Below are 25728 nucleotides of genomic sequence, written 5' to 3' on the forward strand. Positions count from 1 at the left end.
AAGAGTGGGGACTCGAACTTAATCTGAGCAAATGCATGGCGGTACATTTTTTGCGGAATTCGTCCAACACTAACAATGTTTATGCAGTGGATGGCATTAACATAAAGGCAACAGACGAAGTGAAGTACCTGGGAGTTACGATAACCTCGAACCTCACGTGGGGAACTCATATAAAGAATATTTGCGGCATAGCCCTGAAGAAATTAGGATTCGTCAAGAGTATTGTGGGAAGATTTTCGGATGAGAAAGTAAAAGAACGGTGCTATTTCGCTCTCGTCCGACCGCACCTTGAATATGCAGCGAGTGTTTGGGATCCAGTGCAGAAAGACTTAATCCGCGAGCTGAATAAGATACAAAGGAAGGCTGCGCGTTTCGTCAAAAACCGCTACGGGCGTACTGACAGTGTTACCCAGATGTTAAGCGAATTAGGCTGGGAGCCGTTGGAGACTCGGAGGCTGCGCGCTAGGCTTAGATTGCTTGAACAATTAAGAATGGATATATTTAAGAGCGACACAGAGAACATAATCTTAGAGCCACACTATATTTCCAGGTCCGACAGAAGCGATAAATTAAGAGAGATTTTTAGCCGAACGGATAGATATAAGAATTCGTTTTTCCCCCGAACAATAAAGGACTTTAATAAACGCTTGTCCCAACCTCGTTAGAGCACTTCTTTTTTTTTTTTAATAGCTGTAAACGGCTGGTGTCCTAACACCCCCTGCCACACGTCTTTTAGGCGGCTTGCGGGGTATTATGTAGATGTAGATGAATTGTCAGCGAATGAGAAGCTTCTTTGAATAACATATAAGCTGAAAATATTCGGTTTTGCTTTCGCAATAGAAAATGTATATTGACTGAACCAGGGTGCTATGTCCTCTTTAGATTTTTTGGAATAATAAATATACATACATTTTCGCGAGAAGTTCTTGATTTGAAGTATCATTGCTATATGAACCGATTTTTTAATAAATAATTTTAAGTAGATGATCCCATTTACTTCATCATCATCGGTTAACAATTCTAAGATTGGTTTGCCGCAGCTCTCCACTGAATTCTCCCATCAGGTAATTTTTTCACGCCTACGTATTTCTTCTCTTTTACATTCTTCTTAATCTGTTCCATATATTCTGTCCGAGGTACACCTTCTCCATTCTTGCCATCAACTTGTCCCTCGACAACCGTCTTCACCAAGCCGTAATGCCTCAAAATATGGCCTATAAGGTTGCCTCGTCTTCTTATCAAGGTTTTTCATGAGGCTTCTCATCTCTCCTACTCTTCTTATGACTTCCTCATTATTAAATCAGTCGACCATCCTGATCATTCTGTAGCACCGCATTTCGGAGGCCTCCACCCTTGATTTCTCCGCTGCTGTCATTGCCCATGCCTCACTTCCGTTGTGAAGTATACTCCAAATGTAATTTCTGATAAATTTCTTACTTTTATGTTTCCTTACTTCAATGATCAGATTCCCAGCTCTAGTTATCTTGCTTATTATATAACGGAATTCATCCACCACAAACCAGGTTTTGTTTTCCTATTTAAATGCTAGTCTTGACATCTTCTCTTTTGCTTGGTTTTATCATGGTTTTCTCAGTGCTTACTTTCAGTTCATGTCTACCTATTACCCTACCCATATTAACCAGAATCTTAAGCATTAACTGTTTTGGCTCAGTTTTCACACTCAAAATTGAAATTACAGATTGATATCAATTAAAAGTTGTTGATTAAAAATGGAACAGGAGAATGATATAGGCTGCTCTGATCATGCAAGTTAAATGAAAATATGAATTATAGACTGTTTTGAAGAAGATAAGTCGGCGAATACAATTTCAGTTTCACGGAAGTGTCGAAAAAGTTCTGATAAATTGTTTTCTAACTTCTACATTTAAATTTCCTGCCGTAAGTAGGTCTTTCTTTCGGTAGAATGCTGTCTTCACCTGAGCTATTCCGTTGATTATTTCTTTATTGTTAAGCGTGAATTACACGATCATTTTATCCTTCATTCCCGAGTGATCACTGTCGCGGTCACTAGAGTGATCACTCGTAAATCAACGTCGCCGGCAATTGTTTTTCGCGATCACGATCGCGATGAGGATTCTAATCATTTTTTTCATCACTCGTCCGGTCGCTTTTTCCGTCGCTGAAACCGTCACTAAAACCCCATATCAGCCAATCAGAACGCATTCCCGTATGGAGCGATTGCAGCGCAACGTTAGACAATCGTGAGAACGACATAGATAAACAAACACGCTATATATTTTCGCTATGCGGGTCCTATGACAACGAGCTGTGATATCGGAAGTGATGCGAAAGGCGACGGCGGGAGGGACTGTGTGATTCAGAAAAATGATCACTAGAACGATAACTTTTCCCGTCGCGAAAAGCGATCGTTCTAGTGATCACTTTTCGCGACGTAAGAATATGATCGTGTGATTCAGGCTTTACTCCCGTCGATAGTTATCCTGCTTCCCGAATAACAGAATTCCCGTATGGAATTGAAAGGTAAAATGGGAAATGGTAAATTCGAGGAATCGAAGAAGAGATTTGATTTATACATCTAATATTTGCAAAGGAAGAGTTTTCGACAAATCGTTCTGGGGAAACATTCATCGCGTGAGTTCACGTCATTCGCCAACTGACTGTTTTGAAGTTCGCGAGGCACACAAACAAGACGAAGTGAAGGGAGTGCGAGAAATAATTAACGTAGGCATCCAAGCCGTCGTTCGACGCAAAGCAATTGGAAAGGGAAGCCACGGGTTCACTGGGCGCGCGTCACAGCGCGCAGAGCGGAGAAATAACACGCGCGTCCCTCGTCATAACAAGTGAGGAGCGAGGGGCGGATTCGCTACGAATGACTGCACTGGAAGCAATTTGGGAATCCGATGAGGACGGAGGTACGGAAAGCGACACTTTGAATACGGGCGATTTATAATTCCACGCAAAGAGCGTATTTTGCATTTTTTAAAATAAGTTCGTCGTTGAACTCAAATTCATATTTTGAGTTATTTTTCCTTTTCCTGAATTCGTTTAACATTTAATTTGAACCTTGGAGTGTAGGTCTTTAAATTTCAAAAGGGGATTATAAATGATAATAAAATAAATGATTAATTTTTCGAGTTTATTGCTTTTATTACATAAAACTACACTTCAAGATTCAAGTTTAATATCAAATTTATATTCCAGCTTGGAATTCCAACTTATTTGAATTACATTTTCAAAGCGAGGTATGTCACATTTACAACTTTAAAACAGAATAACATTCGTGACGACTAATTTTCTAAAGTTATAAAACCGAGTGTTTAGTGAAGCTGGGTGTAATAAACGAATGAATGTGTGCCTGCTCCGGAATTATACGAGGGGTGTTTATTTTCCACCTACGATCGCTCAGCAAAATTGCCAAACAAGAGACAGGCGTATTGCGCGCAAAGGGTAACTGCACGACCTCCTTACCACACTCTCAGTCGTTTGAGAGCATAAGTTGTCAGTTAAAGGTGAGTAACAGTCTTAGTTACAAGTTTGTCTCAACTGATTCTCCCACTAAGTTTAAACTGTAGAGCGACAGCCAGAAGACTCGACAAATGGCTTCAGCATGTTTCGACCGATATATGTCGATGAAGTAAAATATATTTTAAAAATCAACAGTAGCTAGGGATGATACGGATTCCATATGAAACCCCTTAAACAAAATAATAATCGCAACAATGGATGCACCAAAACTCACCGATCCAGCCAAGAAAATTCAGGACATCCTTCAATAATGACAACGGTATGCTACCCTGTTTTGGGAGAAAAAAAGGTGTTTTTTGCGCATTGCATAGAGCAAGGATAAGTGCAGCTGCTTAATGTGAAACATAACGCCGATTTCGCAGTCTTTCGAAACGGAAAAGGAGACATGTTAACTTCTGGAAGTGTTCTAATCCACACAATGCCCGTCCACTTAGCGCTGATGCACCCAAACTACTCCTAGAGCGAATTCAATTGGAAATTTTCGACCGTTTGCCCTGAAATCCCGACCTAACGGCGTGTGATTTTTACCTTTTCGCTTGACTGAGATAGTGGCCAGAAGGGAAACGTAATCAAACGGAGCTTCAGGACTTCAGAAAAAATGCCATATCGACTGATTTCAACTGCTGCTGCATGTGGAAGAAAATCATGAATGTAGGAAATAATGTTTTATAAGGGGGAGCTCTTCCTGGAATGTGTGGAGGGCCAAAGATTTTTTTATTCACTGGGATATCTATATCCCAAAAAACTCAAATCAATAAAAATATTTATTTCAAAATGGTCACAATTGGTCTACAAAAACAATGCTCATTTGTGTGAATAAATTTTTCATGTGGAAACGTAATAATTGAAGGTCAGTAATCTTCTAACGCAAAGAAAACGCTGAGAAATCGCTCGAAGCAAGAGCTATATGATTTCTATGGTAGTTCCCGGTTACAGAAATTTGGTCACTGCAATAAAAAATACATGAGGAAAAATCAAAACTTTTAGCCTCCATCGAGGGAACATGCCTCTCTTTCATGTTTTCATTTTTCCGTTTGCTTGTTTGATGTCCCTGGAGGAAATCCTGGAGATGGGGTGAAAAGGGGCTGATGGGAGGGTGAGGGACCCAACAGGTCACGTGACGCCAATACCAAAACACACACGCACGCTCGCATCGAAGTGCCGGCGATCGTAAATTTCGACTGCGCGGGCGAGGGTGTTTATTTCGGACCCGTTGCCACGCCAACTTCTGGCCGACCTCATAATATTCGGCTCATTTTTCATCCACTTCGATAGCATTCCGGCATTTCGAAGCGAATGGCTGGTGAACTTGCTGGTGCGTCAGAACAGAAAGAGCTTAAGGAATTGCGCGATCGGCATGCGCGAGCTCAGGATTTTTACCACGTTTTATTATACTCGCTCTCTTGTTTGTTTGTTTATCCTTCCGGGTAAAATCTTTCAACTCAAATTTCGACTACTTCCAGATTAGCTACAGCGCTAAAATTTTCAGGACAGCTCATACATGGATGACAATGCAATGTTGAAATACATTTACAATGACAATAACAATATCTCGAGTAATTTTCAGAAAAATATCAAATATGGAGTTCCAAAAATGGCCACTAAAATCGTTAGCGCTGCCATTAAAATATTGCTAATCAAATATCGACCACTTCCTAATTAGCAAGAGCGCTGGAGTTACCAGGATCGCTCAGAAATTGAAGACAATGCGATATTCTTACGCTTTTACCATGATCGGAACAGCATCTCGAGTAATATTATGAAATGAAAATTAAATATATAGATTACTTCCAAAAATGGCCACCGAATTAGAATAGAGGCGCTGTGATAGTTTTTGGTGCAATAAACTCTCCCATCTTAAATGTTCTTCTAAAACATATTTTAACTTCCTCATCGTTTTATTTGAAATTTTTAATAATTTAGAAGGCCATTGGCGTTTATTTGCGTGGGTTCCAAAACTGCCGATGGAAGTAATATTTAGTCAGCTGTGAATGTCTAGCGAAAGGTATCCGGTTGAAATTCAACCGTTAGCGGATACTTAAATATAATTTTACATTTACTAAAGCGGTGGTTCACCTTAAAGAGTAGGGTTTCTTCGTAAAAGTGAAATTATTTCAACAAATCGCTCTGCCCTCTACCCATAAATCTTTTTCTATTTCTCGTATCTCACGTAAACAATATCTTTCAAGTCAAATGGATTTGGGAACTCTCTCGCCTTTTTACGCGGCTTGAACAATTATCTCTTCGTTTAACAATAATTCGAAGTTTCAGTTTCATTATTTTAGCATTTTTATGGACAAGACAAATCTCGTTTGATTTTTTTAACGAAAATAAAAATTGTTGATAAAATCACCATTGCAGTATCATAAGATATTGAGGGCTTGAAAGTTTTCTATCTTTGATTTAGAATCTAAAGCTATTTTCTATTTCTTATCTTGGATTAGCAGGATTAAAGTTTACATTATACAAGAGAATTTAGGTTTTCATTGCTACATCTCCGTCCCTTGAAGACGCGCGGGGACTCCACCGACTATATACACGACTGTGGATATTCATATTGAGTTTTAAAAGGAATACAAACGAGACTTAATCTGCCATTGGAATTGGTTACCCGCAGGTTTCGCAGAAAGATAAGATATAATGAAGCTATTCATGCTTACGAATAAAAAAAGTTGGTTTCATCTCCATGATGATGATGACACTGATTTACTCGGAGATAAACCAGCATTTTTATTTATACGCATGAATGACCTCATTGTATCTTATATTTTACTGTAATTCGTGGGTGAGCAATTCCAATGGTAGATTGATTCTCATGTGTGGTCCCTTTCAAACTTAATGTGAATGTAGTCGGAGCGGTGTAGTCTCAATACGATTTTCAAGGGGAACAAATGTAGCCATGAAACCCAAAAATCTAAAGGGAAATGTACCTACATTTTAATCCTACATATCCAAGATAAGAAAAACTCAACAGCTTTAACTTCTATATCCATGATAAAGACCACAAATTGTAATTTCCACACTTTTTTTAATTCAACACTCAGCAACCGACTAATGTTTTCAACACTTTGTGTCATTTTCAAGGTGATACAAGCGACATTCTCTCAGTATTTATACCCAGGCCAAGGTAGGAGGTGGGGGCAGATGGAATTGGTGTGAGGGAAGTGGGAGGGGAAACAGTTTGGGAGAACGAATGAATGGAGGAAGTTAGCAGAAAACATACACAAAGTGGGGCGTCGGTGAAGATCAGGTTTTGACGTCATAGGGAAGCTTAACTTTAACAAAGGTGAGTCAGTACAAAATAAAACATCAATGCGAAGTCCATCCGGGCTATTGGCAATTTCGAATTTTTCCATAAAATCTAATTTAAGCCCTTTGTCAATACAATGTAAAATATCTATGTCAAAATTGCTAAAATGGTTATTCAGGAATAATTGGTTAGAACAACCAGATTTTCCATCATTATATGTAAAACTTCTTCTACATTCCTTCACTCTGTCTTCAAGCCTTACACCAGTCTGGCTAACATAACACCTACCACAGAGAGTATGAGGCTTCTGGGCGAACCTTTCGAAGGATACGGGCCGGGAACCAAGCCCGTGGCTTATACGCCCGATCACCCGGGGAGGGGGAGGTAAGGAGGGGAAAAGGAAAGAGGCGCCGCCGCGATAGGAGCCCGTCGACGCCTCTGGAAAAGGATAGGAGCGGAAGGGAGGGGACGAAGGAAAAACACCCCAACGCTATAGAACCGAAGGGGGCCCTACTATTAGCGAAACCAAGCGTAAGCAATTAATGTTCTACCGATCCTAGTGGATTTTCCTAGGAAGAAAAATCCATCGATCGAATCGGTAGAAACACCTACCACAGTCCTCACACTTTAATTTGTAGAATCCACTTTTGTCAATTAAAAAAATGCGAAAATTACCATTTGTGCTCTTCATCATGGATATAGCGAATGTCCACCAAATAAAGCCTGAAACGATTTTATACGTTTTACTTCTATATTATAGATAAGGTTAACCAGGTAGCAGAACTCTTTTACCTCCACAATTATGGTGTTCTCTTCTCCTCTATTGCAGACAAAAATCATTGTTTTCTTTGCTTTGATTTTCAGAAGTATGAGAATATGGCATGGACAGAGACTATGAGGGTTCTAGGTGAACCCTCTTAAGGATACAACGCAACGGAGCCGGGACCCAAGCCCGTGGCTTATACGCCCGATCACCCGGGGAGGGGCTGGAGAGGAAGGAAAAAAGGAAAGAGGCGCCGCCGCGATGGGAGCCCGCCGACGCCTCTGGGAAAGGATAGGAGCGGAAGGGAGGGGACGAGGGAAAAACACCCCAACGCTATAGAAGCGAAGGGGGCCCTACTATTAGCGAAACCAAGCATATGCAATTAATTTTCTACCAATCCTAGAGGATTTTCCTATGAGGAAGAAAAATCCATCGATCGAATCGGTAGATAAATCGGTATGGCATGGACAATGACGGCCGCTGAGAAATCAAGGGTTGAACTGTATGGGTGTACCCAGAATCAAAACTAAGGGGGGCAAAACTAGCTGTGGTCGTTCAAGCTGTAACTTTTTTGCGCATAAAAGGTTAATGAAACCAAATTTTTAAGGAAATTATGACAGCAATTTAATAGTTTTTATAATTAGTTGCTTGAAAAAATAATGATTATTATTTTAGTTCCATGTCTTATACTAATATCGTATTTCTTCAAAAGGAAAATTTGTTCATAACTTTTGTTTTGAAATAAATTTATTTCCGCTTCTAGGGGGTGGGAGGCGGTTGCCTTCCCCTATGCCCCCCGCTGGGTACACCCATGAGTTGAAGCCCTCGAAATGCGGCGAAAAAAAAAGAATGATGAGTATCAAATGGAATGATGGAGTAAGTAATGAGGAATACCTTTTAGAAGAGCTGGAGAGAAGAGAAGCCTCGTGAAAACCTTAATGAGAAGGCGGAACAACGTTATTGGCCATACGTTAAGACATGAATGCCTAATAAAGATAATCGTCGAGGGATAATTAGATGGCAAAAACGGAAAAGGAAGACCTCGAACAAATAATATGGAACTGGTAAAGACGGATGTGAAAGAGAAGAAATACGTAGATTGGAAAAGGTTGGCTGATAGGAGAAGTCAGTAGAGAACTGCATCAAACCGATATAATCATTGTTGACTAGTGATGACGTTGATAATAATATGAAAATAAATTCGGCATGGCCACATTTCAAACCGCAATTCAATGAGATAATTACTTAATGAAGATTAGAGGCAAACAGGGACAAAAAATTATTCTGCTAACAGAATAATCGAAAAGTTTTCGCAGAGCAACTCCTTGAAGCCAAGCAAGTTTATTCAGGATTAAGATGTGGAACACTAATTCCGACGCAAGACCGTTTTGTGCCGAAAGGTGAGTTTTCACAATAGTTCGATATAACACTATTCAACTTAAATTTTCTTTTTTACCTTACATTATTTATCGGTACGACAAAATCAATTTTGACGATCAGCTCACTGTTTCACCCGATATTATATAAATGAAGCAAGTAAGATAAATCTTTTACGCTTTTTAAAAATGAAAATCATTCTTTTTGACAAATTCATCGTAAGAGTATCTTGCGGTATTGAGTGCGTGAGGGTTTACAATTTAGAAGTTAATGCTCAATGAGGTAATTACTTAATGGAGGTCAGAGGTTAACAGCGACGTCAAATTTATTCGCTGACGGGAAAATCTAAAAGTTTTCAGAGAGAAATTTCTTGAATGCGAGCAAGCTTATTCAGGAGCAGGTATGGAATGGAGATGCAAAGACGCGAAACACAAATTCCGAGCGTTGATTGGCTAAGCCCCTATCGATTGCTCCAACGCTTCCTCTCAAGTGCGGTTCTCTTCTGGATTCAGCAACCGTTAAATTGAGCTATTTTAGAACCCCTTGCGCAAAACGGCAGCCCGAGTAAATCGAATCACTGATGAGAGGCATCCCTTAGTGATTGACTCCTTCAGCGTCACGAGTTTCCGCTTCAAACACGAAACAGATACAAACAGATGCCTATCTGAAAGCGCTCTCTCCATGCAATCCCCCCCTTACTTCAATGCTTGAGTGATAGAGGGATACCATTTCTCACTCACTCTTTGGGCCGCACCTTGAATATGCGACGAGCGTAGGTATTGGGACCGGAGCGGAAAGATTTCACCCGAGAACTCATTCGTATGCAGAAACAATGTAAGCTGCGTGATTCGCCAAAAACTACTACGTGCGAGCAGAGAGGGTCATACAGATCTTGCATGAAATAGGCTGGGAGCCTCTAGAAACTCTAGGATGCTATTTGTTAGGCTAATGTGGTTCAGCAAATAGTAAACAGATATCTTACAGAGAGACACGGAAAGATCAGTTACGAATCTCGCTGTGTTTATAGGTCCGAGAGAAACGATAAAATAAGAAGTCGATATTGCAGGTATTGTAGGTAGAGGTTTTACCGAATAGATAGGTATACTAACTCGTTTTTTTCCGTGCAATGAAAATCTTTATTAAATTTTATGTGTAACTTAGCAATTCGATCACTCCAACCTTCATTTTTAATTTTTAATTTTTGTAAACTGCTGTTAAAATGAACTACATGCTCATTTGAACCACGTGGTGAATGGCAGCTATGCTTCACGTCCCATAAAACTCTTATTTCCTTTGATTTACTCCACTTATGCTACAGTGACGTAACGTGATTGTTTACATTTATTTGAGTCTCTGATTTGAGTGAAATTTTCATTTGAATCACTTTGTGAATGATAGACATACCTCAATTTTCTCTACAGTATTATTTCATTTGATAGGATATTTTCGCTGCGCGGTTCGTCAAAATCTTCTACGACCGAGCAAACTTAGTTTGAAGCGGATTAGGCTGGGCGTCATCAGAGACTCGGAGGCTACATACTTGGCTCATAGTGATAGAGCATCTAAGAAAAAAAAATCAGAGCGACAAGGAGAACATCATCTTTGAATCTCACCATGTTTCTAGGTCCAACAGAAACGTTAAAATAAGGTATTTTCTAAAATAAGGAAAAAGTATGGAAATTTCGCCTAAGGATTTAGTAAAATAAGTCGTTTTTTTCCTTCACGCAAGAAAGGGCATAAATAAAATGGTTGGTGGAACGCAGAAGTTAAATCACTTTAATAGGAAGCTTCATTTAATTTTTTTGTCAGCTGATGTCTTATTTAGGCGGCTTGCGAGGAGGTAAGTACATAGAGTGCACAAAAGGGATTCAAACATATGATACATACCGCAAATTCAGAGTCAGAGTAGAATTTCAAATTGTTAAACTCGCTGTTCAAATGAAGACACTACTGTTACCGTTATGAAAACCGAAACAGGAAAATGACAACAGTTCTCGATCTTATTTCGGCAATTTAGTACTCTCTCCTTATCCGGAACTTTGGAAGATGCATTTTATAAATTAAGTCAATATAAATGAAGTGGTCCATTGTTGTTCAGCACTAAAAGTCATAATTTTTTTACACTTTTACCACAGAATCAAAATATACAGAAGAGAAAAAGTATAATTATAATTCAGTTTTAATTTATTCTTATGTTTTATTCTTACATGAACAAAACGACAGATTGAACAGATTTTGGCTTTGCAAATGCCTCCAGTTCGCTTCACGACGCTATAGACCTACTTATACATGATTACTATTGGGTTTCTATTCAAAAGAGGAAAAATGATGGAATGCAACAGATTATTATCATCACTTGCCTTGAGGTTGTGGAAGAAGAATAGCGCTGCGAGGACAGCGGGTGCGATCCAGAGAAAGAGACGGAGCATGGAGGCGGAGTGGAATCCCAAGATGGCGGCGGGGACGGACAAGATGGCGGCGGCCGCATGGGCGAAGATCACTGGTATCACACACCTCTCGGCCAGCTCCCAGGGGAAGCCAGGAGGCGGAGGGGCCGGGCCCACGGGGCCCCCGGGCACTAACGAAGCCCTTCGCATCACTAGGTGCTATCTGCCGATGTGTGACGATGCACTCTCCTGTTCGTGAAAAAAAAATAAGGATGAAGCTGAAAATTTGCATCATCGTGACTAAACAAATAATTTTCGCTTTTTTTCTAACATGGATGGCACCCATTGATGTTTGACGGAAAAAAACAAAGAAAATGTGGGCACAAAGGTTCATAAATATTAAAAAAATACTTTTCTAAGCGTTTTGTTCAGATCTTAACGCTATTATTGTGTCATTAAGTCGAATTGATTTCAACGAGAGCATAAAGCCCAAAACTGGAAAATTATTATGGTGACGCGACCGCGCATTCTTTTAACCGTAATGATGATTGCATTATTTACTTTACATCAAATTTTTGTGACGAGTTGCACATTGTAGTTTTAAATTATTAAAGTTCTATTTACGAAAGGGGGACAAATTTAACCCAATCATTTGTGATAACAAAATTAATATTACATTATAAACTTTGAAAGAATTGTTACTCCTGTATTTTCCGATCAAGAGAGAATAGTTTTCCATCGAAACTGAAGAATAAGAGGCCAAATATGCTTACCTAAGACTATAGTCTCATATTTCCTGAATATTGATGATTTATTTTCATCACGATAGTGCAAAATAGGCATTTGAAAAGGGAATGAGTTCGAACTTTCATAGACGAAGTCACATTTAATTAAAAGAAATATGTAAATGGAAGATATGTTACGGCAAAAATTAATCCTTGACAATTATTCCACTCTCCTTTGAACAGCAAAAAACTTCGACAGTTGAGCCCACTTTTCATAAGTTGGTGACGTCATTTGAGTTCTGGTTCATTAACCCTTCCAGGGAGAACCGCCCATTAATAAAAGGGATTGCTCAACGGAGTGTAAACCACAATGATCCACATCATGTCAAATTGCACAAGGCTGAGGAGAGGAGGGGAACCGCTCGGTTTAAGCTCTCGACGTCATCAACTCATTTGCCTAAGGGCTAGGGCCGTCGCATCGCGGCGTAGTGGGCGTTGGATCGAAAAACGGAAATACTCGGGTCTCTTTATCTTTCTAACTCTGTCAAAATCGATACTCTTCAAAGTACTGTGAACGAGCTCCTTTAGTGTTCTAATAACACTGGCCAACTGAAATTTTGTCCTAGTAACGTAGTTGACTTAGATTACATATATGATAGGATGAGCAGGTGAAAATTTTACTGTCAAAACATGTTGTCCTACGATGTCATACCTTCCTATCCTGTCAAAACATGCCAAAACTCGCACTCCATATTGTGACTGTCGGCGAAAGAAGACGTTTGTTTTTTTTTCTCCGAAGACGATTTCAGAATTTTGCAGCTCGCAAGTAATTGAAACTTATTACATTGTAATCGCCGTGAAGCGGCTTAGCTTTAATCATGCGTAGAATTTATTTAGATGACAGGTTTCAGAGGCAGATAAGAAATAATTTGCGGAAAATTTGAAAGTGCCTATGGTCATTTTTAAAGTGGATCTTCAATGTAAGTTTTTATTTCATCAGAATGACAAGAAAATTTTAAAAATAATTTATGAATATTTAGAATCCAATTCTTTTCGCATGCCAGACCTCAGATGCATTTTCGCTGCGAAGCTATGCATACCACCAAGGCGCAACGAAAAGTAATGAACCGACTCCCAAAGCAAAAACCTTAATCCATCCCTGGTACTAATATAGGAGAATGAAGATCACGGCCGGATTTTCCGATAGGATAACAAAGCTTCAGCCTAAGCATCAAGGGAGGCCTAGTTTCAAATTGTCAGCGAAATGAAATTACGTTATTCTAAAAATCTGTGAACACTAAAACACTGAAACGATAACAAGGAGGGGATCGGGTTGGTGTGGTTGCTAGAGTGTTGGTTTACCACCCGGTGGGCCCGGGTTCAAATCCCGGCAGCGGCAGAGAATTTTCAGAGACAGACCGATCCCTGCTAGAATGTTGTGTGGAGGACATTTCAAGCGCAACACTCCGTCTGTCGGATGGGACGTTAAGCCGTGGTCCCCTTGGCGCCTTTCGTTAAGAGCAAGCTAATGCCGACGCCGGGTTTCTCTCCACCCTTCCTTACCAACCCTTACCTCATGGCGCAAATGACCTCAGCTATCGGTCGCCTCCTCCAAATACCATATACCATACCCGATAACAAGGAGAAATGCTACTTATATGACTAATAAAGAAACATAAAAAGGCGTTGGTTAAGATCAACTAGTTTGGTTCATTTGGCCATTTCATTTGTATGAATACTAGATTGCACCATAGTATAGTTCATACGTGGGTTCACCGATTGCTATGACAATATTGGTAAGCAACAATCACAACATGTTTCATTTTACATATCAATGTATATCACAGTAATGGAGTATTTTATTATCTTTCTTATAATAAAAAATTTCATTTTCTATTAATTTCTGTATTTTATGTTTCTTTGTAGTGATTGTGTAATATCCAAGAAAATTTATAATGGAATACCACCAAGTTAAACATGAGTTAGCGATTTTTTTTAATCTTTCGTGTAATTTACAAACACAAAAATTGGAGAAAATCGGCCTCTGTTCCACTAAATCCGGCACTGATAAGGGATTGTAATTATTACAACGATTTGTACCGCATGCTATCGTTTACAGCTGTTCAAAATTCTGCCTACATTCCCACTATAACATATCCTTTCGATTTGCCACCGCTACGTTGCCACGTCCGATGACTCGGTATGGGAAAGAGCGCGGGAATGAAGATTTTTCCCAGAACACCCCGCGAATTTAAGTGCAGCTGCTATCTATTCCATGAATACGTCAGCACTAATTAGCGAGAGTGACATATCGAGGTGAACTAGGTCGAGGGATCGATAGGAAGTGTCGCTTGTTCGACTCAAGGGCGAGGTCGCTCATTCCGCCATCAGTCAGATATACCTACTCTTCACTCGAAAAAAAAAATTGAAAACCGCGAGAGACGCGTCGAAATATCACCAGATGGTGCTGCAAACACCATTGCTCTAATCAACGTCCCCTCACTCAAGAAGAGGGTCGATGAAAAATATACTTTCATTAAAAAGGAAAAAAGTAATGGGTTCGTTTCTTTTTTACTGTTTCAATTAGCCGCGACATACATTTTTTCAAGTAGGTTATTCATGCTTAATATTGTGAGGGCCTCGCTGCAGTAAAATTTCAGTAAAATGCTTTCAGAACTAATAAAATTTTTCGAATGGAAAAATGAAAGAGATAGAGACTCAAAGGCCTCCTGCTAGACTTAAATTTCTTGGAAAATTGAGAGCAGATACATTGAGTATTGTGACATGGAGAGCAACATCTTAGAACCTCATTGCATTTAGAGGTCCGGCAGAAAGGATAAAATAAGAGATATATTTAGCGTAACAATGAAGAATTTAAATAATAGGACTATTTTCCTTCATAAAAGAAAACGGAAGGCATTGATTGCGATTCGTAACCCACCATTTGTGTATTCATAATATACAAATTATTTGGCTTATAGAAATCCCAGTTTAGACGAATGTTAAAGGGCAATTTTAACCTCATTTGAAAAAGGCCTACTTCGCGGCCATGCGATGCCACTCCACGTGACGTCACAGGGGCCCAGATGCTCTACGAGCAGTGGGGAGTTTTACATCGCCTGAGATTACCTATGCTTGCATGAGGCACACATCTCAGGGAAACACCTCTTAATAATCACTTATTAAAATTGCCTGTGGTCGGAAAGTTTCCTTCGTTTGATAGGGTATTAATAATCCTTATTTAAGCAAGCATAATAACAGTTATTATTTTTACTATTTATTGATCTCGGTGGCGCCAGGATGACGTCTCCGACTGCTAATCTAAAGGTCGCAGGTGGATTGATGGGTAAGGATGGATGTATTTGATTTTGAAACACGTTAATTGTAAGTGCTATTTCGCTTGAAAAATAAAAAAGACATTATTATTATATAATTTTCAAAAAGATTGTGTATAAAAAGAATATTGAGTTATACATAATACGCCTCTTGCATCTGATTGCGTGGTAGAATGTAAATAAATTATGCAATAGTAGTTTGTGTAGCACATACGTGATAGTGACATAATATGTTTTGGGTGAAAAACTTTGGCTCTCTGCGCGCGCATCCACGTGTATCAGGCGATGACGTATCTTTTCCCACTCCCTTCCCCTTCCAAACCCCTTGAGTCGCTCTCCGTTGGACGCCAGTCCCTTGACCTTGCGAACACGGAGATATAATTGTGCGGATGAGTGCTACACGCCGAAGACAAAATTAGAACGTACGACGACGAAGGGACTAAGGATTCCCCATCTATCGCTTTAACTTCCATCGTGCACGCATCATCTACACGAAGATCTTGACTTTTCAGCTACGCTGATGGGCTCGCTTTTAACCAGCTTAACTCGCTTTTAATTTCATAAAATTGCCGATTGTGATAGAGAGTGAAAACTTCGATATTATTCATACTCCGATTACTCTCCGTTTTTCGGTACAGTTACATTTAATAACGTCTGCCACAAAATCACTTTGAAGGGACATGTCGATTATTCAAACCCAAAAGTGGGATATTTTAGCGGATATGTTCATTTTTTCGTTAAAGCCTCTATTTAATCACAAAAAACTTCACCTCTATACAGACAAAATTAATGGCTTATTTTATGAAGCATACTTTGTAATGATTTTTACAAATTGACACTAAATTACCAGTAAAAGTAACCCGCATGCCACACCCAACCACCATTAAGCTACACCCAAAATTAACTTCTGGCTACGTGCCTGTGGAACAGCTTATAAATGATGTGAAATAGAGGAAACACTAATTGTAAGCTCAGGAAAGGTTATCTCATAGAATAATTGTGTGGAGAACTGCGACAAACCAATATTCGGATTGTTGGCCACTGATAACGATGGAGAGTTCCAGAGTCATAACTTCAGGGTAAAAATTAAAACGATACATCTTTATAGTATAAAACCTTTTTCCGACCACTAATTGACTGAATCACTCATACAAAGGTTTGGGGTGAACGAGACGAGATACGACAATAAGTCGTAGAATCGACTCCCTCTAAAAATCGTCCGAAAGACTAAGAAAAAATTGTCGACAAACTAAATTTTTAATCCATTACCGTGTTGCCAACTGTCTCTATGTTTCTACTTTTTGGGGAAATTTGGGGGTAAAAATAGACTTTTCCAAATTTTCATTTTTCGAATCGAGACCACGTGATACGTCGTGAAACCAATTTTTCAGACCGATCGGAGCTCTTTAGATTTTTAGCCAAAATATTGCAATTTCACCATTTCGTGAATTTCTACCGCAACCACTGAGGGAGATGCGGCGTTGCATCATAGGGTTAAGCAAAAATTATAAGAACTGGCAGAGCGACTAAAAAAACACACATGCCTATTTCTGAGGGGTCTGTGGCTGCAGAGCCCACCCATAGTGAGGGAAAGCGAGTCTTTGATTAAAATGGCAAGATATTAATTTTGAAATCGAGTCTAGTAGCGCAGATTAAGTTTTTTTCCACTTTTGAAAACAGTAGGGTGGTTTCCTATCATTTTTTTATTGCCTAAATCGAAAGATAATCACTCCTGGAGTACGAATTTCACGCTTTTAGATTTTTAAATGACGATATCTATTTTTCGCGATTAAATTGAAAGTGAAAAGTTTCAAGCGCGCGAAAACGCGACGGGTAAGTACGAATGCCGGGAAAACTCCTAGTGACGTCGCTCTGGTTCCCGCTGCCGCATCGTGAGGTGGCCTTGGGGCGAGGCTCTGAGCGCTGATACGACGCAGGATGCTAGCAGGTAGCAAAGTACCATGCTAGCTGGTAGCGCTTGGCTTAAATAAGGATTATTAATACCTTATCAAACGAGGAAAACTTTCCGATCTTAGCCAGTTTTAATGAGTGATTATTAAGAAATGTTTCCCTGAGCTCTGTGCCTCATGCACGCATTGGTAACCTCAGACGATGTAAAACTCCTATCTACTCGTATAGAAACTAGGTCCCTGTGACGTCACGTGGAGTGGCATCGCATGGGCGCCAATCTAGCCTTTTTCAAATGAGGATAAAATTGACCCTTGCCATTCGTCTAAACCGGTATTTCTAAAACTAAATAATTTGTATATTATGAAAACACTAATGGTGGGTAACGAATCGCAATCAATGCCTTTCGTTTTCTTTGAAGAAGGAAACTACCCTATTGTCAAGCATAATTTTTTCTTTTAATAATATTAGTAAATATTTGAAAAATGGACACTTTTCTCAAGCTACTATTTGTAAAGATTATGCCTTTTATAAATTATTCTTTAAAAGGCACATAAAATGGTTTAACGCACTACGGGAGGGAGTGAAAGTTTTTTTTTTTTACGAAATATGCCGATTTGAAATTTTAAAGATTTTGCCCATCATAAAGAGTTTCTGCTGATTTGGTGATTGAAATAAAAATAGGCGACGATGAAAAATATTCCTCATTCGCCATTTTCTTGTGAGTAGTTTTGTAGCATCCAGCAGCCATTGCTACGCGTGAGCCGGCACGTAGGCATGCTAGTCCAAAGTGCAAGACGACGAGATGACCCGCTCGTGATCGGCGGATGTCGGTCCAGGGGTAGATGAGAGGATTTTTTGGACCTTCCCTTGGGGAAGATTAAAAGGGAATGCCTAGCTTGGCTCGGGGCTGAGTTGTGGCGTGGCGACTGACTGGGCTGGATCGGCCAAGCGGCTGGGGACATATTTGTTCATTCTTAAAGGGAATTAAGTCACTGCTTTTTTTATTCAGAGTGACTCCTTTTATTTCCGGCACTAGATCCTTACATTCGAGAGACGCTCGTATTGTCGCTAATATCTCGTTCGAAGACGAGCGGGATACGACAGTTTGCTAAAGTTACCCCGAGGATCTTTCCAATCTCGCTGCCGTGAACGACACCCGCCCTTTTAGGGACGGGCCCCGTTCGATGAATTTGCGAGGCTAATTCCATTACACTCCATGTTTTCAGGGAAGAGATAGTTGGTAGGGTTTCCAACATCCATTACAATAGTGATTTTTTTGTATGACATCACCACGTGGACTACCATTCGTCTGGCTCCAACCCTTCAACCTATCTGGTAAGGGTAGTCGGGAATAATTGGGAATTAGCACCGCCAGTGCAGGGTAATAGAAACGCGCATCCCTCTCTAAAGCAGCAAGGTTGTAGCCTAAGAGAAAGGTTTTAAATAGTAGTAGTGAGGAAACGAGAAAGTTTCCGCCCATTTTTCATGAGTTAGTGACGTCATGAGAGCTCTTGTTTATTTTTTCGTTGACGAAGAACAATTCATTTAGGCAAACCACTCAGGAAAACCATTAATTCAAAGGTTGCTGAGATATCAATCACTCGCGTTAGTATGAACGTTAATGAGCCTCATGATACCGATTCAAAAGGCGGAAGAGTAATTGAGAAGCGCTGATCCGCACTGAATGAGCTCCGGATGTAATCAATTTAGCTACAAAATAATTAGGAGTTAAGTTCAATATTCGACGCGAATTGCGAAGTAAGAGTCGGATGGATAAACGAAAAAATAAGGTGATATTTATTTTTCTAACCTTATCACAATCGAAATGAACAAAATTTACGAACGAGCCCTCTACGGAATTTAAAATTAAATTCGATAAAAAAACAGTTTCCGATTCGAGAGGTGGACGAGAGAAGTTTGGAGGCGCTCGAGATGTGGGTGTGGAGAAGAATTGATAAGATGAATTGTGCGGAGAGGGGGAGTAACGACGAAGTCCTGGACATGGTGGGTGAGGAGAGGCAGCTTCTAAATCTGATACGCAGGAGACAGAAGGGATGAAGGGAGTACTTAGCGGGGAGGGGATGTTGAAAACTGTGTTACAGGGTGGAATGTTGGGTAAACGAGGGAGAGGAAGGAAGAGAATAGGATTTTTAGATAGAATGAAAGGGAGTACAACTCATAGTGAATTGAAGAGGGAAGTGCTTGAAGGCATAGGAGGCTCCCAGCATGCTTCTTAAGTACTCCATGGAAACCTTCCTTAATCGGTAGAATATTTCAATAATGAGTGGCGAATAGATACCAGTATTAAATGGCTCAGTTGTGTTTTCAGAGTGATCCAGTTTTGACAGTTAACATTTTTCTTCAAAGTTGGACTGCTGCCTCGCCAATTTATTTCGAACGACCCATGTCTTTGATCAGCTGATGGCGGCTAAAATACCATAGCGGTGAGTTTCTCATAGTCCTTGAAAGATGAGGCTGTTTATTTGTTTTCCTAATTTCCTCTACAACAGCGATTTGGTGAGAAAAAATTGGCGTTGGCTAAGGGAATGGAGACCCTATTACGACTTCACGACTATGAAAAAATTCATTCGGTACTTAACGCTTAATTATAGCCATTGTGTATAATATAGTGTATTTTAGGCACGATTGCACCAATGAAGGCCACCTATATTAGTGTATACGATTTCCACAAAGATTTATCATTCAAAAGAGATCCTAAAATGAAAATCGCCGCTGAACTTACTATTTACTAAAACGTTTTTCTTTCAAAAAAATGTATGTATTAAGAAACAAATGTGGGAAAAAGTAAACTTGCATTGATGATTATCCTATCACCACCTAAATTCGGGAAAAAGATGTCCGTTGATATTTCAAAATACATAAATTACGGAAATAAACGAAAATATTATAGAGAAACGACAAATTCTGGCATGCCGCGCCACCGCCTTAACTACGATATACATGCTGAGTTTTAGTAAAATATACTATGGCTTCGAAGAAGTTAACTGCCCAATGCTCAATCTTGAAGTTCGTGTTCAAAATATGGTCTCTCAGAATGAAGTATCTCAGTGCCTCAAACCATTGGTTTGTTATGATATAGCTAAATACGGACAAAGCCATAGGCATGTAAATGTCGCATATCTAGCACAAGGGGGCCAGTTTATTCTCCAGGTCATCTCATTCTAATCATTAGTCTTTGAGCTTAATTAAACGAGAGCTTTGAGAGAGTATCAACTGTACGATTGCACAATATCACCCATTTTTGAGATTAATTGTTTTAGAAAATTATGATCACACATTTTCGTCCAACTAATTGTTTAATTTACTTCAAAATCCAGAGTATTAAATAAAATTTCGAAAAAGCTGGGTACACAAGAAAACAGTTTTCTTGGTTAATCCCAATTGCATCTAAAAATGCTTGCTTTGCCATAGCTCAGTAACGAAGTAGTTGCGACCCCATGTTTATGGACAAGAAAAACTTACAATTGTCTCCCCTACCACTTCCTGAAGTATTGCGGACTCCTGAAACACCCTGCATAAAAAAATTGGAAGTTTTTTCTTCGATTGTAGTTTTTTGTTGGGGATTTAGTTTTTTGGGGATTTGGTTTATAATTTTTAAATTTGTTGGAAGATGATGTTCCTTTCAGTGTTTAAAGTTTTATTTTTTTCTTAAGTGGTCGAAAATATATATTACTGACAATAACTAAGGAGGAATACTGTGGAAGACAAACAGTTGAAATAAGGTGTGTTTTTATGTATTTTTCGGAAAAAAAAACAAGAACAAAGGTATCGGATTAAGAGGTCAACAACGTGGCGATATCAAGAAAAAATGGAAATACAAGATGGCGCAGGAAACAAAACACGCCTTCTAGCATATTTACGCATAAAATCTGCCACTTAGCACATTTCATTTCGTTCTGCCAAGTTGTGCTCACCAAAAATGTTGGAAAGTATCTCCGCTAACCGTAAGGGTAGTTTTCATCAACGTCACCTTTTCGTAGCTTTGACTCTGGAAACAGCGCAATTTTTAATTTTCTGTGAATTCCAAGAGAAAAATGTCCACTCATCTGTGCACTCATTGCGAGAAAATGCTTACTTCAGCGTTGATTTGGAGGGAAAATAGTATTTCGACTAAACGCCGGGTACGTCATATTCTCGTATATATTGACCTCTAGTGATTCATTGTTGTTTAGACGCATGTGAGCGATTCCTTCCGTCAATGAAAGGTTCTCAATGAACGAGTTAATAAGCCGAAACCCTGATGATGCCAAAAACTCTCGACGAGTGGCCGGGTCTCTTCAGCGTTTTTTATTTATAACCTGTGACTAAATGATAATGATTTTTGTCGTAACTTATATTTACCTTCCATCTACCGAATTCTTTCAATGAACGTAGGATTCGGGTGTGAGCAAATTACCCAACTCCTATTGTAACTCATCTTTACGCGTTCCACGTCCATCCCGAAGCCACGCGTTGGATTTTTGCCAAACTCAATAGGACCTTTTTGCCTGAGAAGCAAAAAGCGTAAAGTTTGAAGATTAAAAGTAGACATTTAGTCATTCACCTCATCATAAAAAAGGCTGCGATGTAACATTTTGTAATGCCTTATGCAGGATGAGACCGTCTATTTTAAGTTGTATATTCACTAACGCCGCCGTACCGTTATTAAATTCGAAAAATAAGTTCCGATATTCCGTGAAGTATCTTCATTTTCACAAATACAGAACTATGCACTGTTTTTATGCGAAGATAAAAGACCAATATTTTCATAAACAACATGATTTCTTTTTTTAAAGGCCAAAATTCTTCATGATAGTTATTTGAAGAACTAAAATAATGTTTTACATATCCACGAGTATTTGAGTTCACGAGAAATAGCATTGATAAGTTTTGAAGTTGATGGATCAAATCCTTACAAATATATGTTTTTAATTACGACCATAAATATAGCTTATCCCGCTGTGAAATTCTGATTGCTCTGCCATCAGCGAAATGATTGGCGACCGTTGTAAATTCATTTAAAGGCGCAATGGGTTACGGTGAATATTAGAGCCGTCTGGTAAATACTGCATTAGAATATTAGTGCGCTAACACACTCCATAGACTCGAACCCGGCTCTCTTTGATGGGATGCCATCATCGCTCACCTCCTGTCAGCCGCTTCCACAGGCACTCGTCTCCACGGTCAAATGCCCTCCACGCACCCACAAACACCGTCTCTCTCCCGGGGTCAAATGCCGCCCTTTCCGATGGTCCCTTCGCAGCCTCCCGCGGTCCGACTTGCACCCGCTCGCGATCCCTCCTCGACTGACTGATTCGCCCCCCTCCCCCCAACCCTCCCCTTCGACTGGCTAAAGATCAACCCCCCCTCCCCTACCAACTGCCTGCACCTATTCCCGACCAACTAAAAAAAAACTCGCAGAAGAAGATGAAGTCGGCCGAGCGCTGGTCCAAGAACACTCTCGCTCTCTCGCGACCATTGCCATCAGGGACGCATATAAGGGGCGAAGAGGGGGGGCGGATTTCCCCCCCTCCCTCCGAAATTAAAGGTAATTAAAAGAACAAAGTAAGTAATCTAGTCGGAATTAAATCGATGAATCACCTCGTGGGAATGACCGCGGCATGCAGCGATACTCTATCATCAGTGTTGATAAGTAATCGAGTAAAAGTAATAGTAACACTTTTAAAGATTACTTTTGCAGTCATGCGTACTTGTAACGATTACTTTTTACAAAACGTAATTTTTATTCGTGATGTATTCCTTACGCAGAAATGGAATCCTTACTTTCGCGCAGGTAGGGATTAAGGCGCAACTAATACTGGGGGGTATGGAATATGGGAGGTGCGATTGCATTCCCCCAGATAATTTTTAAGATAAATGGTTCAAAATGGTGAGTTTTACGGCTTTCAGAGGGATACTCTATTAATACTAATACAATTCTGTAAGTAATATTTGCCCGATTAAGTAAAATGGATTGAATTTTAAAATTTCTCTGAGTTCTGGGGGGAAGGGTTTTTCCCCCAAAATCTCCCCCTTATTGCGCCACTGCTTTCGTGTAATCGTTACATTCTCGTAATCGACGATTAATTTACTGGATTCACTCATATACCTAGGCCCACAGATATATTCGAGTTCCAGAGTACTATAATTTGCTTGTTTAGGTTAAGCCACTCTTGTGTTGTAGCCTACTTATGATGGGTAAAAAATATGATACCCCTTGTGTTGCTACATCAGTTATAATTGTATGGATCGCATAGGAAACTGCAATTTAATTAGCAATTGCAATAACTCAGTTATTCCACATTTTTCTGCAATATTCGACAGTTGCCAGGTGTTCTCCATTGATGGATAATCGTAAAAGAAGTAATTGTAATTTTACGGATTACTATTTAAAATCAGTATTTGTACTCGTAGTTGATTATATTATGTAAGAAGTAACTGTAATTGATCCTAGTTCCTTTTCTTAGGTACTTTTATTAACACTGTCAGCCATAGATACTATAATTAGAATACATTTGAAGTGCTGGAAACGGTGGGTGAGGAGAGGTAGCTTCTAGGTTAGATACGGAGGAGACTGAAGGTATGGATGTTTAAGACAGTGTTAGAAGGTAGAATATTAGTTAAACGAGGGAGAGGAAGGAAAAGAATAGTATTTTTGAGATAGTGAAAGGGAGACCGTCTTAGAGTGAATTGAAGTGGGAAATCCAAGAAGGGAGGGAATAATGCCGGAATACTTGCACCATAAAATCCATGCATAAAATAATCCATGCAAACCGACCTTAATCGGTTAAGTATAAAAACCATTTTATAGAGTAAATAAATAAAAGAAGAAGACGCTACAAATTAGCAGTCAGCCGACCGGCAGCATCACACGACATAATTCAATCGTCGCTGGCTAAATTTTGTTGAATATCGTCATATTTGTGGAAGCAATGACGACTAAGTGATATTCCACACAACGTTTATTTAGCTTAGCAACTTTCGACATTTACTGAGTGATCCTCACATCAGAAGTTGTGTACTTAAGAATGACACCGTATGTGTCAATATCAGTGGGGTTAAATAAACGTTGTGGGGGAAAATTACTAAGTCGTTACTACTCGCACGAATATAAGACATGATGAGATGAGACATGAATATAAGTCTGATGAAGATAATCTTGGAAGGGATGGGAAGAAGGGAAAAGTAAGAATTTTCATAGCACAGGGTATTAATAATATAAAAGGAGAAGATTACTACGTTAATTAACTGCATAACTTGCATTAACTGCCGGCCTCGGTGGCGGTGGGGTAAAGTCCTCGCCTGCCAATCCATAAGTGGTGGGTTCGAATCCCGCCTGGGTAGTTGATCCCTAATCAGGGCATGGATGTTTGTGACGTGATTTGTTAATGTTGAAAACCCGTTGTAAAGGCCACAAGGTGCTGTTTACGGGGAAATTGGAAATAAATAAATAAATAAATAACTTCAATCTTCGAAGTTAATTTTTAGTACTTATTAAGTAAATCTCTTTATCTTCTTCCAATACATTTTTATTCGGAATAACGGGATACATAGCAGTTCAACTTAGTTCGCGGGGTGGGCCGGATCTGGGAATTCCAATCCAATTACAGGGAAGCATCCGAATTTGACGTGATCAACACAATGGAGAGAAATCTCTTTTAGTTCTCTGGAATGCCCCTGCGGCTCTGCAACTCAGGGACGCGTGAATACGATTGGGCGGAAAATGAAATTTTGTCCGAGGTGCATTTATCGGATTTGTGCACTTGAGTGAACACTGGAATACAAGTGGGCAGAGAACGGTGATGTGTACATTCGATACCAGACGGCCTGTCGATATCAGCAGCTGAACATTCTCACGCCCAAATCCGCCGTTCTCGAAATGCACGTACAAAGATATCCATGCCAATTTCAAATAAGCCACGGGAATGAAATTTAAAGTTCTCATACAAGATTATTTCATATTAGAGCACAAACCTGTACAAAACAATGGCATGAATACATTTCACTTTCCTCTGCGCTTCTTTATCTTCATTGAAAGTTCATGACGATAACGATGGTATTGGTGAAGACATGTCCAAGCCAATATATTTCCGCTTTTGAAATGCTTTAACATGTCGGGTAGAGCAAACTGAATTAAAATACCCCCTGCTAATCTCACTAGAACAGTATTACAGGCATATTTATTAAATCGAAGATAAATGGTCTACAAAAAAATATATACCCTTCAGGGACTGCACTGCAGCAAACTGAGAAGTGACTTTCATTGCCCACGCAACACAAACAAGCACGTAACCAGGAAAATTTTGGGGTAAACGGAGGAGGGCCATTTGGAAAGATTACGTATGCTTAATCCTATATCTCCAAAACATTTCATAGGCACGGGGGGTGTGACCCGCCCGCTCCGTACGGCGGTCTATGTCTACATATTCGTAACTAGCAGACCACCCTGCATTGCTCGTGAAGGATAGTACCC

At 39.7% G+C, this 25728-nt stretch overlaps 1 protein-coding gene across 1 annotated transcript in view; it reads right to left on the bottom strand.

Annotated features, from left to right (window-relative positions):
* Nucleotides 1–22566, bottom strand: part of LOC124165622 (D-beta-hydroxybutyrate dehydrogenase, mitochondrial-like) — a 64866-nt gene extending 42300 nt beyond the window's left edge. Inside the window, exons 1-2 of the mRNA XM_046543093.1 lie at nucleotides 22402–22566; nucleotides 11258–11533 (exon numbers count right to left, since the gene is read on the bottom strand). Coding sequence (XP_046399049.1) covers nucleotides 11258–11494 — 237 coding nt within the window. The 5' untranslated portion in view covers nucleotides 11495–11533; nucleotides 22402–22566. The remainder of the gene's footprint in view (nucleotides 1–11257; nucleotides 11534–22401) is intronic.
* Between the last annotated feature and the right edge of the window lie 3162 nt (nucleotides 22567–25728).

Source organism: Ischnura elegans, chromosome 9, assembly GCF_921293095.1.
Source record: "Ischnura elegans chromosome 9, ioIscEleg1.1, whole genome shotgun sequence".
Classification (NCBI taxonomy): domain Eukaryota; kingdom Metazoa; phylum Arthropoda; class Insecta; order Odonata; family Coenagrionidae; genus Ischnura; species Ischnura elegans.